At 37.3% G+C, this 15,525-nt stretch overlaps 2 protein-coding genes across 2 annotated transcripts in view; one reads left to right on the top strand and one right to left on the bottom strand.

Annotated features, from left to right (window-relative positions):
- The first annotated feature begins 8,305 nt into the window (after positions 1-8,305).
- On the top strand, positions 8,306-10,462 carry LOC103509917 (protein THEM6-like). Its single transcript, XM_008474548.2, has 2 exons — positions 8,306-8,427; positions 9,239-10,462. The coding sequence occupies exon 2, from the start codon at positions 9,453-9,455 to the stop codon at positions 10,113-10,115; it is 663 nt and encodes a 220-aa protein (XP_008472770.1). The 5' UTR covers positions 8,306-8,427; positions 9,239-9,452; the 3' UTR covers positions 10,116-10,462.
- Positions 10,463-12,720: 2,258 nt separating this feature from the next.
- The window catches only part of LOC103509915, a 28,526-nt gene continuing 25,721 nt past the window's right edge, over positions 12,721-15,525 (bottom strand). The window contains exons 21-24 of the mRNA XM_026824101.1: positions 14,722-15,219; positions 13,938-14,264; positions 13,330-13,349; positions 12,721-12,976 (exon numbers count right to left, since the gene is read on the bottom strand). Of these exons, the coding sequence (XP_026679902.1) occupies positions 12,721-12,976; positions 13,330-13,349; positions 13,938-14,264; positions 14,722-15,219 (1,101 nt within the window). The remainder of the gene's footprint in view (positions 12,977-13,329; positions 13,350-13,937; positions 14,265-14,721; positions 15,220-15,525) is intronic.

The following is a 15,525-nucleotide window of genomic DNA, read 5'->3' as shown; positions in this document are numbered from 1 at the left end:
TATTATTTTCTTTAGAAGAGCTAATGTAGAAGGGAGGTCCCACATTGACGTCTTTTTTTTATATCAGTACTTTTTTGTGGAGGTACATATGTACAAGTATAATTAAAGGGCCTTATTTGGAAAAAAAAGAATAGAATATGAGATGAGAGACGCAAGCTTTAGCATACTTTCTTGAAAAGCTATTTTAACCCTTTACCTATACATATACCTCTAGAACAACATTGGTCCTAATCTCCTGATAGACTGTGTGACTAATGACCCTGATCTACGGTCAGATGGTTACACAGAGGGTACCAACTATCAAGATCTTCAGAATATTGTTCGGCTAGGACACTGGCTAATGGCTCACTGACTTGTAGTAGATCACCTTCGACTAATCCGATTGATTCGGATTCGAATTTTTTATTACAGCGATTCCTAACCTGCCCTTTACCTATACATATACCTCTAGAACAACATTGGTCCTAATCTCCTGATAGACTGTGTGACTAATGACCCTGATCTACGGTCAGACGGTTACACAGAGGGTACCAAGTATCAAGATCTTCAGAATATTGTTCGGCTAGGACACTGGTTAATGGCTCACTGACTTGTAGTAGATCACCTTCGACTAATCCGATTGATTCGGAATCGAATTTTTTATTGCAGCGATTCCTAACCTGATTGACCGGTGAACCCGATATGGAACCATATTTGGCCCATCGAAAGTTCGGGCCACGCCAGCCTAGTTAGATAGGAAGGTAGTGCGCCTGCCTTGTAAGCGCTAGGTCGCGGATTCCCGCCCGGAGCGAATTCTAAACAAATATAAGGTTCGCTTTCAGAGTGTGGACTTTAGCTGAAGAGGCAATCCTCGGATCAGCTGGCTTTCTCCTATCCCATTTCCCTTCTCTCTTCCGTTCCGGGACGATAAAACCTCCGTTGTTAATACAGTTCCCTCTATCAAAACTTTTCAAAACTTCAAAGAAAATCAGAAAAAAATGACAAGCTTATGAAAAATACGGCTGTTTGTGTTTCCACAAATTATTGGGTAGATCGACACACGTGCGGTGAGTTGAAATGACAATTAAAACTCCAACTATTCAATTCCGAAATGCATATAAATTGCATTGTTTGCCAAAAGTGCAAGCACCACAAATGAACTGTAAAGGTTGTACAGCCATGCAAAGGGCGGTACAAAAATTCCCCCCTAAACGGAAAGGGAAGCAGGGTGAAGAAGGTCTTTCTAAGATTTTGCCACTTCTAGGAGGGAGGGAGATAGATAGAAAGAAAGAGAGAGAGAGGAGGGACCTTCAAAAGATAGCCTCTCATATCTTGAAAAGATTGCCTTCACACACCACTTGTCTTCTTCTTTCACCCAAATAAAATTTATTTCTGTCAAACTGTGTCTAAGTACCATTTTTTTTTTTTTGCTTTAACTAGGTATGTGTTAATACTCTACTATTAATTTAAAATGTAAATTTACCTATACTTCTTTTTTCTATTGCCATTTATTGACTGGAATTTTAATTGAGTAATTTTCTATTGATTCGGATTAGGGAGAGAAAATGTCATAAATGTCATTTATGTATGACATTTATGACATGATTAGGGAAATGTTTCCAAAGAGTTCAAAACGCATTATGTATAACTATTTGTGGAAATCTTACAAATCCAAATTATCATAATTCAATTCAATTTAAATAATCTTGCATATATTCTACAAAAAAATAAAAAAACAGGAAACAATACAACAGGAAATCCTGGTGACAATGGTGTCTTTGGACTCGATTAGACTGAACTTTTTTACTCGATTTACTAACGATGTTCTAGTTTCTAGTCTACGGAAATGACAATTAAAACTCCAACTATTCAATTCCGAAATGCATATAAATTGCATTGTTTGCCAAAAGTGCAAGCACCACAAATGAACTCTAAGGGTTGTACAGACATGCAAAGGGCGCGGGCGGTACAAAAAATCCCTCCTAAACGGAAAGGGAAGCAGGTCTTTCTAAGATTTTGTCACTTCTAGGAGGGAGGGGGAGGGGGAGGGAGAGAGAGAGAGGAAGAGAGAGAGAGAGAAAAGGACCTTCAAAAGATAGCGTCTTCTTGAGAATATTGCCTTCACTCACCACTTGTTTCTTTCTTTCATCTTTCACCTAAATAAAATTTATTTCTGTCAAACTGTGTCATAATCATTACTCGCAATACTCGTGAAGTATGCAAGGCAAAATGCAGTGCAGGCTATAAAAAGAAACTCGTGTACCCATTACCTATGACGTATGTATAAATACTTGTGCATAGTGCATTTTATAAAATTTCATTGAAAATTTCAAACATTTCATACGATTCATACGTCAACTTTTCTCGTAAATATGCCAAAAAAGCGCCTTAACCTAAATAATAAATCAAAAATGCACATAATGCACAGTAATACATGAATAACTTAATTTTATATGAAATTATAGTTTTTTTTTATGGAGGCAGATACAAATGCGCAAGTAGCATCAAAATGGGGGACCGTGGGGGTACAATACTTTAATTTCAATGGGAGTGCGTGTTGTGATGGGTACAGAAAGAGGTAAGTACAGTGAGAATAATGGGAGACTTGTCAATGGGGGATGTAGGGAACGAAAATTGGGAAGTTTCGGGAAAGAGAATGAAGTCGGGGTATGTTGTACCCCATTCAATGTTTCGAGGGAGAGAGCCTTAATTGAAAGATGAGGCAAGATTTGTGGGACAGTGTGTCCCGTGGTACAAGATATAGGTAAATAGGATAGGAATACTCTGTTTCAATTGAGAAGTCCCCATAGAAAATATGACAAAAATTGCGAGATATCGTGTCCCAATCCCAATGTATAATCATCCAATGGTATAAGATAGGGTAGGGGTACAATTTTTCAAGGGAAGACTTAATGGGGTTCAGCTTTCATTTAATAGCATGGTACCTGCAAAAATTTGTTTAGTTGAGGGTGTCTAATTACTGAGATCTTGGACTGTTGAAACCATTAATCGTAGAAATCTGATAGTTTAGAAATAATTAAAGATAACGAAATTGAAAACGGTCATTACTATCATTCTTTTTTTTTTTATTTTCCTCATCCTATAATGTTTTGTAATCTCTCTCCCTCCTCATCTCCTCAATCTTCAGTCTCTTTCCTTCCCTTTTGATAAAGGATAGTCATATCTCCTCGGCATTTCTTTTCCTGTCAAACTTTCTTTAATATTTCCACTTTTCACACCTTTCACCAGATCCCAACTACTCTTTACACCACTAAGTACTTTATTTCTCTCTCTCTCTCTCTCTCTCTCTCTCTCTTTTTAACCTTTCGCTCATTTCTGCCAATGCTCATTTCTTCCAATAGCGAGAGGTAGGTATTACCGTTATTATTTACTTGACATTTGTAGGTACCTAACATTATGTTATTATTTAAAAACAAAATGCGGGCGAATGCGGGCAAAATGTTCGCGAACATACATGAGAAAAGGGGGGTGTAACTACAACATATAACTAGATACAACTACAATGGAAGTAGTTATAGGATAGTGGGGGGAGGAAAAAGAGGAGAGGGGAAGGTTAGGTTATAGGTGGAAAACAAGCATGACAATGTAAACTACATAATCCACTTTACAACTCTGCCCTCTCCAATATCCCTCCCAAAGTAAGGGAGGGAGAAGGAGGGAGGGGGAGCGAGCGAGAGAGAGGGAGGGAGAATGCCTTCCCCTGTTCCTCCCAAAGTAAGGAGAGAGTGGAGGAGAGGGAAAAATTGAGGTCGATGAAGAGAGAGAGAATGCCTTCCCCTGTTCCTCCCAAAGTAAGGACAGAGTGGAGGAGAGGGAAAAATTGAGGTCGATTAAAATAATAATAAGGGAAAAACGTTTCCTTGGTGCCATATGATGGAAATAGTTTTCACAGCTATGCCTTTCTCAGTCGGTTGGCAACTTTTAGCGTAAGCACAGCACATCGGAGTGTGTACGGACGGTACGGTCGTGCGATATTTTGGTCCCAAATGTTTTTCGGCACTCCGTGGAAGGATTTCATGGATTGTGATTTTGTCAGTGTCCCCTCCCAGGCGCCGATTTTGAAGTCGAAAATAGTGAAAAAACAGTTCATAATGGACGGTACGGTCGTGCGATATTTTGGTCCCAAATGTTTTTCGGCACTCCGTGGAAGGATTTCATGGATTGTGATTTTGTCAGTGTCCTCTCCCAGGCGCCGATTTTGAAGTCGAAAATAGTGAAAAAACAGTTCATAAAAATTTCTTTTGTAAGTTGAAGGCACAATTTTTGTACCATATTGATTGTCGCTTTCGTTAGGCACTATGCATTGGATTTTTGGTAATTTTTCAGAAGCCACGTCAATAAAAAAATGCAATAAATTCCTATAAGTACAAGAGAAGTTTGACAGTAAAAAGGCCTTTTTTTTTATTAATTTTTTGGTCATTTTTTTTCTAGTAGTTTAAAAAGTGTAAATGGTTGTTCAATCCCCTCTTGGGCTTACTACAATAAACATGAGCGGAGAGCCTCAGTAATACAACTACCAATCAGTAGCACCACCTAATAGCTAGGCTACATATCCTATAAATTTCTTTTGTAAGTTGAAGGCACAATTTTTGTACCATATTGATTGTCGCTTTCGTTAGGCACTATGCATTGGATTTTTGGTAATTGTTCAGAAGCCACGTCCATAAAAAAATGCAATAAATTCCTTTAAGTACAAGAGAAGATTGACAATAAAAAGGCCTTTTTTATTAATTTTTTGGTCATCTTTTTTCTAGTAGTTTAAAAAGTGTAAATGGTTGTTCAATCCCCTCTTGGGCTTATTACAATAAACATGAGCGGAGAGCCTTAGTAATACAACTACCAATCAGTAGCACCACCTAATAGCTAGGCTACCTATCCTAGTGGGTACTTCTATTGATTAGCTGCTTCTACTGATAGCACCGGTAGGTGACGAAGTGCCGACATACCTAACCAACGAGTCATCCTGAGTGATTAACACAGGCCCGGCCTGACCAAGGGATTCGTCAGTACGGGAATAGAGTAGAATAGACTTAACAGAATAGAATGGAACACAAGACTGGCTGTAGATTTGACTGACACGCACATATGGGAAAAAGAAAAATTTCCCAAGACCCATTATAAAAAAAAAAGTAATTTTCATTTAGGTATATTTTTTTATTTACATATAGTTAAGTACATTATCTTTTGTAATAATATCCTTCTTAGAAGAATGGTTGGCTTAGGAAGGATCCTCCTGTATTTGTAATATGTACTTGATAATCTTGATATTATAAAATAAAGGAAATAAAACATTAAACATAAAAAGTAAATAAAAAATTCTCTTTTGTAATAATATCCTTCTTAGAAGAATGGTTGGCTTAGGAAGGATCCTCCTGTATTTGTAATATGTACTTGATAATCTTGATATTATGAAATAAAGGAAATAAAACATTAAAACATAAAAAATAAATAAATTCTCCCATGTTCGCATCCTATCTGAATAGAAATCAAATTGTGTTTTTAATACATCATGAAAAATGGCCAAAAATTGGCGGAAAAAACACTTTTTTATTGCACCAATTTTTCCCATGCAAATCCCCAAATTATGTAATGTTTAGGTCATATGTATAATTATAAAAAAAAAACTATCTGATAAGAAAGGGGTTATCTGATAACAGAGGGGTTATGATCTGATGTTATCTGATAAGAAAGGGGGTAGACCTATAAAAACACTTTTTTATTGCACCAATTTTTCCCATGCAAATCCCCAAATTATGTAATGTTTAGGTCATATGTATAATTATAAAAAAAAACTTGTGGATTTTCTCACGGGTTTCATATTTGATTATCTGGATATAGATCAAATTACATATTTAATGATGAGTAGGTACATGAAAAGTGGCAAAAATTGGCGGGAAAACACTTTATTATTGCACTAATTCCTCTGATGCGAAAATCCCCAAAATGATGTAATTTTTAGGTCTCACACATAGCATGGATGTTTAGCGTGCATATAAATATGTAATAAGATTTAAGCTAACTCGCTAGAATCCCATGAAAAAACCCCTAGGAATTTTCCAACAACTCCAAACACAAATTTAAATAAAAAATAATTATCCAAAAAATATGTACGTTACAAAAAAAGTCAGATAATTATAAATATGTAAATAAAAAAATAAACAAACAAATACCCATTTTAAATTATAAATCACACTAGTAAGTAGTTACTACAGATATGAAGAAGATAACAAATTTCCCAGGTGTTTATTTTTAATAGTGCTTACCTACATTTTTTTTATTCTTTAGCATTCAAACTAAATATTAAAAAAAAAAAAAAAAAAAAAACAAAAACAAACAAACAAACAAATACCCATTTTAAATTATAAATCACACTAGTTAGTAGTTACTACAGATATGAAGAAGATAATAAATTTCCCAGATGTTTATTTTTAATAGTGCTTACCTACATTTTTTTACACTTTAGCATTAGGTATTTTACACTTTAAACATAGTATGATGTTTCCCAAGAAAATTGGTTTAATACGTCATACTCGTAGTAAATAATAAAATAAAATACATGACATAGGATGATGTAAATATTGCAAATTACGTTCAGCCTGTGACTAGGTTATAGGTACACAACATAGAAAATTACTTGTGAATAATTTGGTCACCTAGCAATTTCATTAATGAACTTTGTTCTTTCTGCGCAACTTTATCCTAAACAGATAAAATTCGTTCTTAGTACGGCTGGCTTTCTCCTGTCTTCCTGCTCTTTCCGCTTTCGGGACGATCAAAAACTGGGAAAAGGGACGATCGGTACAGCTCCTCTTTCTCTTCCTCTTGCTTTCTTTTTGATATTTACTTCTTTTTATTCCCTTTTCCCTTATTACTTTCTCTTTCATCAAACTCTAATGAGAACAAAACATGGATACTTTATAATTTATGATTTTTCTTCCAAGTTTCTTTCAACTTTCTCCCGAATAAACAAAGTATAAATAAAACAAGGTGAAGAAGCTTAATAAAAAAACCGTTTCTCCTTTCTTCTGTTTCAGAAACTTATCAACACATAGACGACATTGACACAAGTCTTGAAAAAGAAGAGGACTTCTTCAATTGAACCCGTTGGACTGAAAACTCACTGCAGTCATCCTTACAAAAGCGGCAGCAGTTTCAATCAAGTTTTGGGCTCATCAGAGGACAACAACATCAGAGATATCAACAAATCAATTGATAATTACTGATCAGCAGAAAATATCAAGAAGAAACTCTAATGAGAACAAAACATGGATACTTTATAATTTATGATTTTTCTTCCAAGTTTCTTTCAACTTTCTCCCGAATAAACAAAGTAAAAATAAAACAAGGTGAAGAAGCTTCACGAAAAAACCGTTCCTCTTACTTTATAATTTATGATTTTTCTTCCAAGTTTCTTTCAACTTTCTCCCGAATAAACAAAGTATAAATAAAACAAGGTGAAGAAGCTTTACGAAAAAACCGTTCCTCTTTTCTTCTGTTTCAGAAACTTATCAACACATAGACCGCCATTGACACAAGTCTTGAAAAAGAAGAGGACTTCTTCAATTGAACCTGTTGGACTGAAAACTCACTGCAGTCATCCTTACAAAAGCGGCAGCAGTTTCAATCAAAATCAGTTTTGGAGTCATCAGAGATATCAACAAATCAATCAACTATTGCTGATCAGCAAATATCAAGAAGCCTTTCACAATGAATACGGGCGTTACGTTCAAACATCTTCAAGTTCTCAAATGGGGTCTGATGATAATCGTGATATTGATGGTGGTCTAAACAAAATGGTGACGTGACACCCATACTCTTGTGGTAACACAAACTCAATCACCATTTGTGTTATTTCAACCCCCCCAAATCCCCACCATCCCATCCTAAAATCCCATTTGGAATATTTCTATACCTTATTTCGTCTACAAATTAAGAAGTGAATTCCTTCAACTTTCATTGTCATATAAGGTCAATCTTATATGCTCGAATAGAAAGGCTAAAAGATAGATTTCCCTGAAGCTGATTTTACGCATAAGGTTCCATTGTTTGGATTTTCACTACCATAAACAGTGGTACGCGGAACATACCTACTTACCTACCCGATTACTTCAAAGTATTTTGTCCCATATTGTAAAAAACTCTCCTTAACGTGGCTATTATTTAACCATTTTTCAATCTAGTTTGAAAACACCAGAGATACTTTATTCCTAACTTTAATTATTTGTTAGTATTGTGTGATTTAATTTTAGTTTATTTTCGTACGTAATATTTATTTTTTGTTTTCCTTATTCCTAACTTTAATTATTTGTTAGTATTGTGTGATTTAATTTTAGTTTATTTTCGTACGTAATATTTATTTTTTGTTTTCCTATATATACGAATAAACAACGTTTGTATCCAAAGATTATATTCGAGCAAAAGAAGTAGGTTCCACTTTAAAATTTGTAGTAAGCACTCAAGTGACAAGAAAAGTTGTTTTGTTATACCTACCGATCTCATATCCACTTTAAAATTTGTAGTAAGTACTCAAGTGACAAGAAAAGTTGTTTTGTTATTCCTACCGATCTCATATTCTAAATTTAGAAAAGTCTTTTTACAAACAGAAGAAAAAGCTATCGTCTCAAGGATTGCAAACAAAAGGAAGCGAACGTAAATAAATAATTAATCGCATTACACTAGCCTTGAAATTACTTGTTCCCAATACATGCCATGGATCTTGTAACACAAACTCAATCACCATTTGTGTTATTTCAACCCCCCCAAATCCCCACCATCCCATCCTAAAATCCCATTTGGAATATTTCTACACCTTATTTCGTCTACAAATTAAGAAGTGAATTCCTTCAACTTTCATTGTCATATAAGGTCAATCTTATATGCTCGAATAGAAAGGCTAAAAGATAGATTTCCCTGAAGCTGATTTTACGCATAAGGTTCCATTGTTTGGATTTTCACTACCATAAACAGTGGTACGCGGAACATACCTACTTACCTACCCGATTACTTCAAAGTATTTTGTCCCATATTGTAAAAAAACTCTCCTCAACGTGGCTATTATTTAAACATTTTTCAATCTAGTTTGAAAACACCAGAGATACTTTATTCCTAACTTTAATTATTTGTTAGTATTGTGTGATTTAATTTTAGTTTATTTTCGTACGTAATATTTATTTTTTTGTTTTCCTATACGAATAAACAAAGTTTGTATCCAAAGATTATATTTGAGTAAAAGAAGTAGGTTCCACTTTAAAATTTGTAGTAAGCACTCAAGTGACAAGAAAAGTTGTTTTGTTATTCCTACCGATCTCATGTTCTAAATTTAGAAAAGTCTTTTTACAAATAGAAGAAGAAAAAGCTATCGTCTCAAGGATTGCAAACAAAAGGAAGCGAACGTAAATAAATAATTGATCGCATTACACTAGCCTTGAAATTACTTGTTCCCAATACATGCCATGGATCTCGAAAACACATATTTGATAATTATTTGCATCTTGATCTGTTGGGTTGTACAATACTTGATCCTTGACATTCATTGGTTCTTCCGAGCCTTTGTGTGTGTCGTTCACACCGTTCTGTGCAAGAAGAAAATCCACATCCTCAATGAGACCCACTACTACGGAATCTGCTGGACCACAGACATTGATATCTGGGTGTTCCATATGAACAACGCCAAGTATCTGCGCGAGCTGGACTTTGCCAAAACAGATTTCCTGGTGAGGACAAAAATATTCCAGCACGTGCGAAAAAAGAACGGAATGCTCCTCATTGGCAGCACCAACATTCGGTATCGTCGCTTCATCAAAATATTCCAGATCTTCAAGATCACCACTCGTATTGTATACTGGGACAAGAACAGCTTGTACTTTGAGCATCGGTTCATCTCAGTCAAAGACAACTTCGTGTGTGCCATCGCCTACGCTAAGCAAAGAATCACAAACTTTGACGTTGAAGACATGATGAAGCAGTTTGTAGGCAAGAATGTCGTGCTGAGTGAGAATGGAAATTCTGTCCTGGAGAAACCTCCGATACCGCCGGAGATACGCAAGCTAATGGAAATGGATGAACTATCGAGTAGTCAGCTGAGATCTGAAGCGAACTCATTGGACACAGTGTAGAGTACAACTGGAACACCATCATTTACTCTGTCAAAAGATGCGCTCCTTCAACAAATGACTTCAGGGATCCTCAGCAACGTACAATGGCCACAACCCCTTTGAAACCGAAAGTTTGAACACCCATAACAGAAAGCTAATAATTTTAACGTGTATAGCTGTATAGGTAACACCTCATACTGGAATATGTTTTTAGTAACCCAGTAGAAGGTACATATTACATAGTTTGTTGTTGTCTTGAGATTGCTTCTGGTACGGCCTGGGTCTTTGCTGAAGGCGATGCATTTTTTGTTACCTCCCTGCGAGTTCTGTTCCAATATACAGAACAGCTCGTCATTTCATTTCAGTCATTTAGCTCTTAGTTTTATTTGTAAATTTTCAGTTTTGTACATGCTTCTATTTTATTTATATTTAGGATTTAAGTCTATGATTTCCTTAACTGTTGGTCGTATAGAGCTATAAGTTAAACCATCAGATTCCTCGTGAAAAAATACACAAGAATGACTATTCGCATGTACATTTACCTATTTATTTGCACGATGCATTTTTTGTTACCTCCCTGCGAGTTCTGTTCCAATATACAGAACAGCTCGTCATTTCATTTCAGTCATTTAGCTCTTAGTTTTATTTGTAAATTTTCAGTTTTGTACATGCTTCTATTTTATTTATATTTAGGATTTAAGTCTATGATTTATGTAGATGTATCAACGAAAAACTCATTAATGTTCAATGAATTATACCGAGTTTCTACTAGTTAACTCCTTTTGTCTGGGAGAAATGACGCATTTAAAAAATGGCATTAGATTTCAAATATTACATTTGCAGCCAAATTTCAAAAACGGCAAAAGAGCATTTATTTACAATATTGAATATTGGGGTTTTCTCCCTATTTTTGAATAATATTTAAAATACCTCTTTTTCTACCAGTTCAAATAGTAGAGTTGTTCAGATCTTTCAACTGTCACATGTAGAATACCTTCTCCAAAAATGTACTAAGAATCCTGGGGTATTTTTGCTCTTAAAAGCCCGATCTAGTCTGCCGGTAAAGCAAAATTCTAGATGTGACAGCCTTAAAAACCCAATTAGTTCAAACTCTCTGTATACCTGCCTAAACAACTACATTTCCATACGTTTTATTTTTTTATTACTTCGTAATTAGACAAGAAGTACTCAATTCTTAGGGTTTGGGGTCACTCTAGTGACGGTGGACGTTCCCATAGTTGAATCTCTTTGTATACCTGTCTACAAAACTTCACTTACCATACCAATACATTTACCACAAAAACCACACCATTAAAATATCTACTTATGTTACCTTTTTATTTGTAAATTTTATATCGGAATAGATTTATTGTTCTTTTTTGTATTTGTAAATTACAAGTACTAAATATCTACTTATGTTACCTTTTTATTTGTAAATTTTATATCGGAATAGATTTATTGTTCTTTTTTGTATTTGTAAATTACAAGTACGCCCAGTGTGTTATAATTATGTCCTTTGTATTTTTCCTTTTGGTTCGACTTCCAAGTAAGTATAGCAAGTAGATGGTCTCCAAAGGAAAGTACAGAAAGTAATAAATATAAGAATCGATTTTTCTAATTCGAAAACATCTCAGGAAGTTTAAAGCCTTTGTTCAAAAATTTAAACAGCATAAAAGCTTGGTGATTATAACGTATCATTCGACCACATAATGCTGAGGTGGCTCTTTTGTTTAGGTAAACATTGTTGTGCTCCCTTTGGGTCACCTTTTCTGTTCCGCTTTTCTGAAGCCAATTATCTTATATCTTGGTTTTCACATCTTAATCTTGGAAGTCGATTAAAGAAAAGTCAAAATAAAAATCTCCATTAAAACAAAATATATGCTGAGGTGGCTCTTTTGTTTAGGTAAACATTGTTGTGCTCCCTTTGGGTCACCTTTTCTGTTCCGCTTTTCTGAAGCCAATTATCATCTTGGTTTTCACATCTTAATCTTGAAAGTCGATTAAAGAAAAGTCAAAATAAAAATCTCCATTAAAACAAAATATTTAGCCTTGCCTTTTCATCTCTTTTTGTCCGAATTCCTAAATAGTCTAAAAATACTCTTATTATATCATTACCTTCATTGCCAAGGGGTGTTTTTTATGTGAATATATAAAATTGGGGTGTTTGTTTCAGTAGCGAAGGTTGAGTGCGAAGGGCATCCCACTCGGAAAATTTTTGTTTAGCCAATACCAGTTGCCCTCAAAGTGATCACTCTAAAGCTGATTGAGAGGCCGACGACAAACGCCGACCCCATCTGAACATGGGAAAAGGCGAAGAAGAAGAGCATGTCCCGGTATGCTAACAGTTTATCATAGAAATCTACAGTACCTTGTGGTTATAAATTTATAAAACTAGACTAGAATATAATAGAATGGAATATACCTTGTTTATCCTGATGGCGACAAACGCCGACCCCATCTGAACATGGGAAAAGGCGAAGAAGAAGAGCATGTCCCGGTATGCTAACAGTTTATCATAGAAATCTACGGTACCTTATAGTTATAAAACTAGACTAGAATATAATAGAATGGAATATACCTTGTTTATCCTGCTGAGATAGAACTGAAAACTCCCTAGAAATTTGACTTACCTCAGCAAAGACGACACAGTCTTGTGTTCAGGCGTGGTCACGTCCTGATAGCCCCCAACCGCTTCTACCAGGGCCACCACAAAGTGATCCAGAAAGTTGGCCAGTCCGAACCTGAGCATGAGACGAAGCAAGAAGCTCCGGTGGTAGAGTTTGGCTCGCTTGTCCGCGGGTTCGAGTTTTTCGTCGCTCGAATCGTAAAGTTTCACGACGAGAGGCAGGAACAGTTCACTCGCCTTCCGCGGCCCTAGAGCCCTGGGAAGAGAAAAGTATAGAATTTATTCCAAATCTGTTTTTTTTTTTCTAATTTTCAGAATTGATTTAGATGAATGTTTATTCCATTTTTTTTTTTTTTTTTTTTTTTCCACGGTGGCACACCCCCCCCCCCGGGCCCAAAAAGACCCAGCCCGCCTGTAGCTGCACCGCCTTGTCCTGCAGCATTGTCTGTACATTAGGGACAGACCACACTGAGCCAATGGTCGCACGATGTAGCTGCGCCCTGGGACTCCACCAAGCTTTCTAAAGTGCGCGGGCTAGGGTTTTGGACTTTGAGGTTCGTTAAGTTGATCATAGGTGCTCATGAGAACCCGGGCGCTTGGCTTCGAAACAGTCTCGGGTCCATTGACCCCTGTAAGGATAATTTTGATCATTATTTTTTATATAAGAGTCCCTTGCTAAAGAAAAATAGCAAAGTTGAGTGCGTAGGGCATCCTGACGGCTGACGTTTGGTTTTGGCTACAAATATTACGAGTGGATGCCCCTTCGCACTCAATCTTTGCTAATTCTTTAGCAAAGGGAAATTCAGGGTGGTATGCTCTCTGTTTAAAGTCCCGCAGCCAGACTAGGCTGATCTACTCCCTGTTTAATGTCCCCCAGCCAGACTAGGCTGATCTACTCCCTGTTTAATGTCCCCCAGCCAGACTAGGCTGATCTACTCCCTGTTTAATGTCCCCGCAGCCAGACTAGGCTGATCTACTCCCCTGTATAATGTCCCCCAGCCAGACTAGGCTGGATCTACTCCCTGTATAAATGTCCCCAGGCCAGACTAGGCTGATCTACTCCCTGTATAATGTCCCCAGCCAGACTAGGCTGATCTACTCCCTGTATAATGTCCCCCAGCCAGACTAGGCCTGATCTACTCCCTGTATTAATGTAATGTCCCCCAGCCAGACTAGGCTGATCTACTCCCTGTTTAGTGTCCCCCAGCCAGACTCACCTTAATATCAAGAATATCTCCTATCAAACCATCATAAGACGACACCGCCTTCAGCGTGGCATAAATCTGCCCGAAGCTGGCCGGGAACCACACGCACGACAGACTCGGTATGAGCAGTTGATGTGCCGAGGGCGGGGCGAGACCAAACTCGTTCACCGGCGGATATTTGAAGCCCTCCAGACTCAGAGTTTCGCGGGGGCGAGAGCTCGTGTCGGGTAGATTGAAAAGGATGCGAACCGCTTTGGCCACACAGAGGGGCAGGGCGGACCAGTTGTTAACGAGGACGGAATGAATGTTGCGAAACCGCCGGTTGAACTCGATGTTCACCTGGTGAACGGAAAGTAGCCGTATTTTATTATTCCTCTCTGTGGCCATTTTTCAACTTTAACACCCTGGCTGCCACAGCATATTCCACACCCTCTGTTTATTCACAGATATCCATGTAAAACATCTGCCTTAACATGACAGACAGACTCTTTAATTCTTGGAATTTTTTCAGCAAAAAGTGTCGAAATTTCACTCAGAGGCCCTCTTTCAGATAACCATTGAAAACACATAAGTAGCCTATGGCAGCAAGTGTGAACGTCCAAACCGGAATCTCTTTGGTTCAGTTATGTTGAATCTAAAAAAAAAGTCACATAGTAAAATACAGTTTTACTGAGGTCTTGAGCTTTGTCCACACATAGGCGACGGCCGTTGATTGTTGTCGACAAAAACCGTCCACACTGCCTCGAACCCATAGGTAAATACTGCTCTTAAAATGCTGAAAACTGTATATTCTTACCTGGTTAAATGGTTTCAGCTTTGAGCTCAGGAACAACTCCACTATCAAACACCCCAGAAGGAGCATTTCTTTGAGTCGATATTTGGCTATTTGTTTAACACTCAGTTCCATAGGGTCTGGATCACCATCCTTTTCCAAAGCATTTTTGGTAGAGTTTCTAGAGGCCAAATCTAGAACATCCTTTTCTGTATTTTTGGAGTTCTTGGAGTTCATTTCCAGCTGATTCAATCGATGGATGGCACTATCAAGGGCACTTCTTGACTCCACAGGATCAATTTTGCGACTCTTTTCGTCATTGATGTGCTTGTACGTCGTCCTGTTGATGAAATGATAGAGACTCTCCAGGTTGTTCAGGAGCAGGGCAGGGTTGTAATCTTTGGGGAGGATGATTTGGGAAGAGAGGGGAGGGGGCTTGTCGGAGGGAAGGGAAATGGGAGGAGAGAAAATCGAATCGGAAGAGGGAGAGGTGGACATGTGCTGTTGAGTGGAACTCGTACCCTGTGAGTGTGGGAGAACAAAATAGAGTATGTTAGTGTAGTAGAATCTATATCTATCTATCATCTATTATATTCAAGTGGTGATCGTCAACTTCTTGGCCATATGCACCAGACTGTGTAGTAGAATAATTCGTGGTGTTAAAAGATTAGTGCAGCTAGCCTAGTTAGTAGTAGTCTTGTTTTGTAAGCGCTAGGTTGCGGGTTCGATTCCCGCCAAGGGCTTATGATGGTTTGATAGCGGATATTCCTGATATCAAGGTAGACCGTAGGTGGTTAGCTTTGAAGGGTAGCGCGTCTATCTTGTAAG

The sequence above is a fragment of the Diaphorina citri genome, unplaced genomic scaffold, assembly GCF_000475195.1.
Source record: "Diaphorina citri unplaced genomic scaffold, Diaci psyllid genome assembly version 1.1 scaffold542, whole genome shotgun sequence".
Lineage (NCBI taxonomy): Eukaryota > Metazoa > Arthropoda > Insecta > Hemiptera > Psyllidae > Diaphorina > Diaphorina citri.
This window is presented reverse-complemented; position numbering and strand designations above follow the sequence as displayed.

Excerpts from the sequence above, each read along its gene's own strand:
- LOC103509917 (XM_008474548.2), top strand. The coding sequence starts at position 9,453 with ATGGATCTCGAAAACACATATTTGATAATTATTTGCATCTTGATCTGT.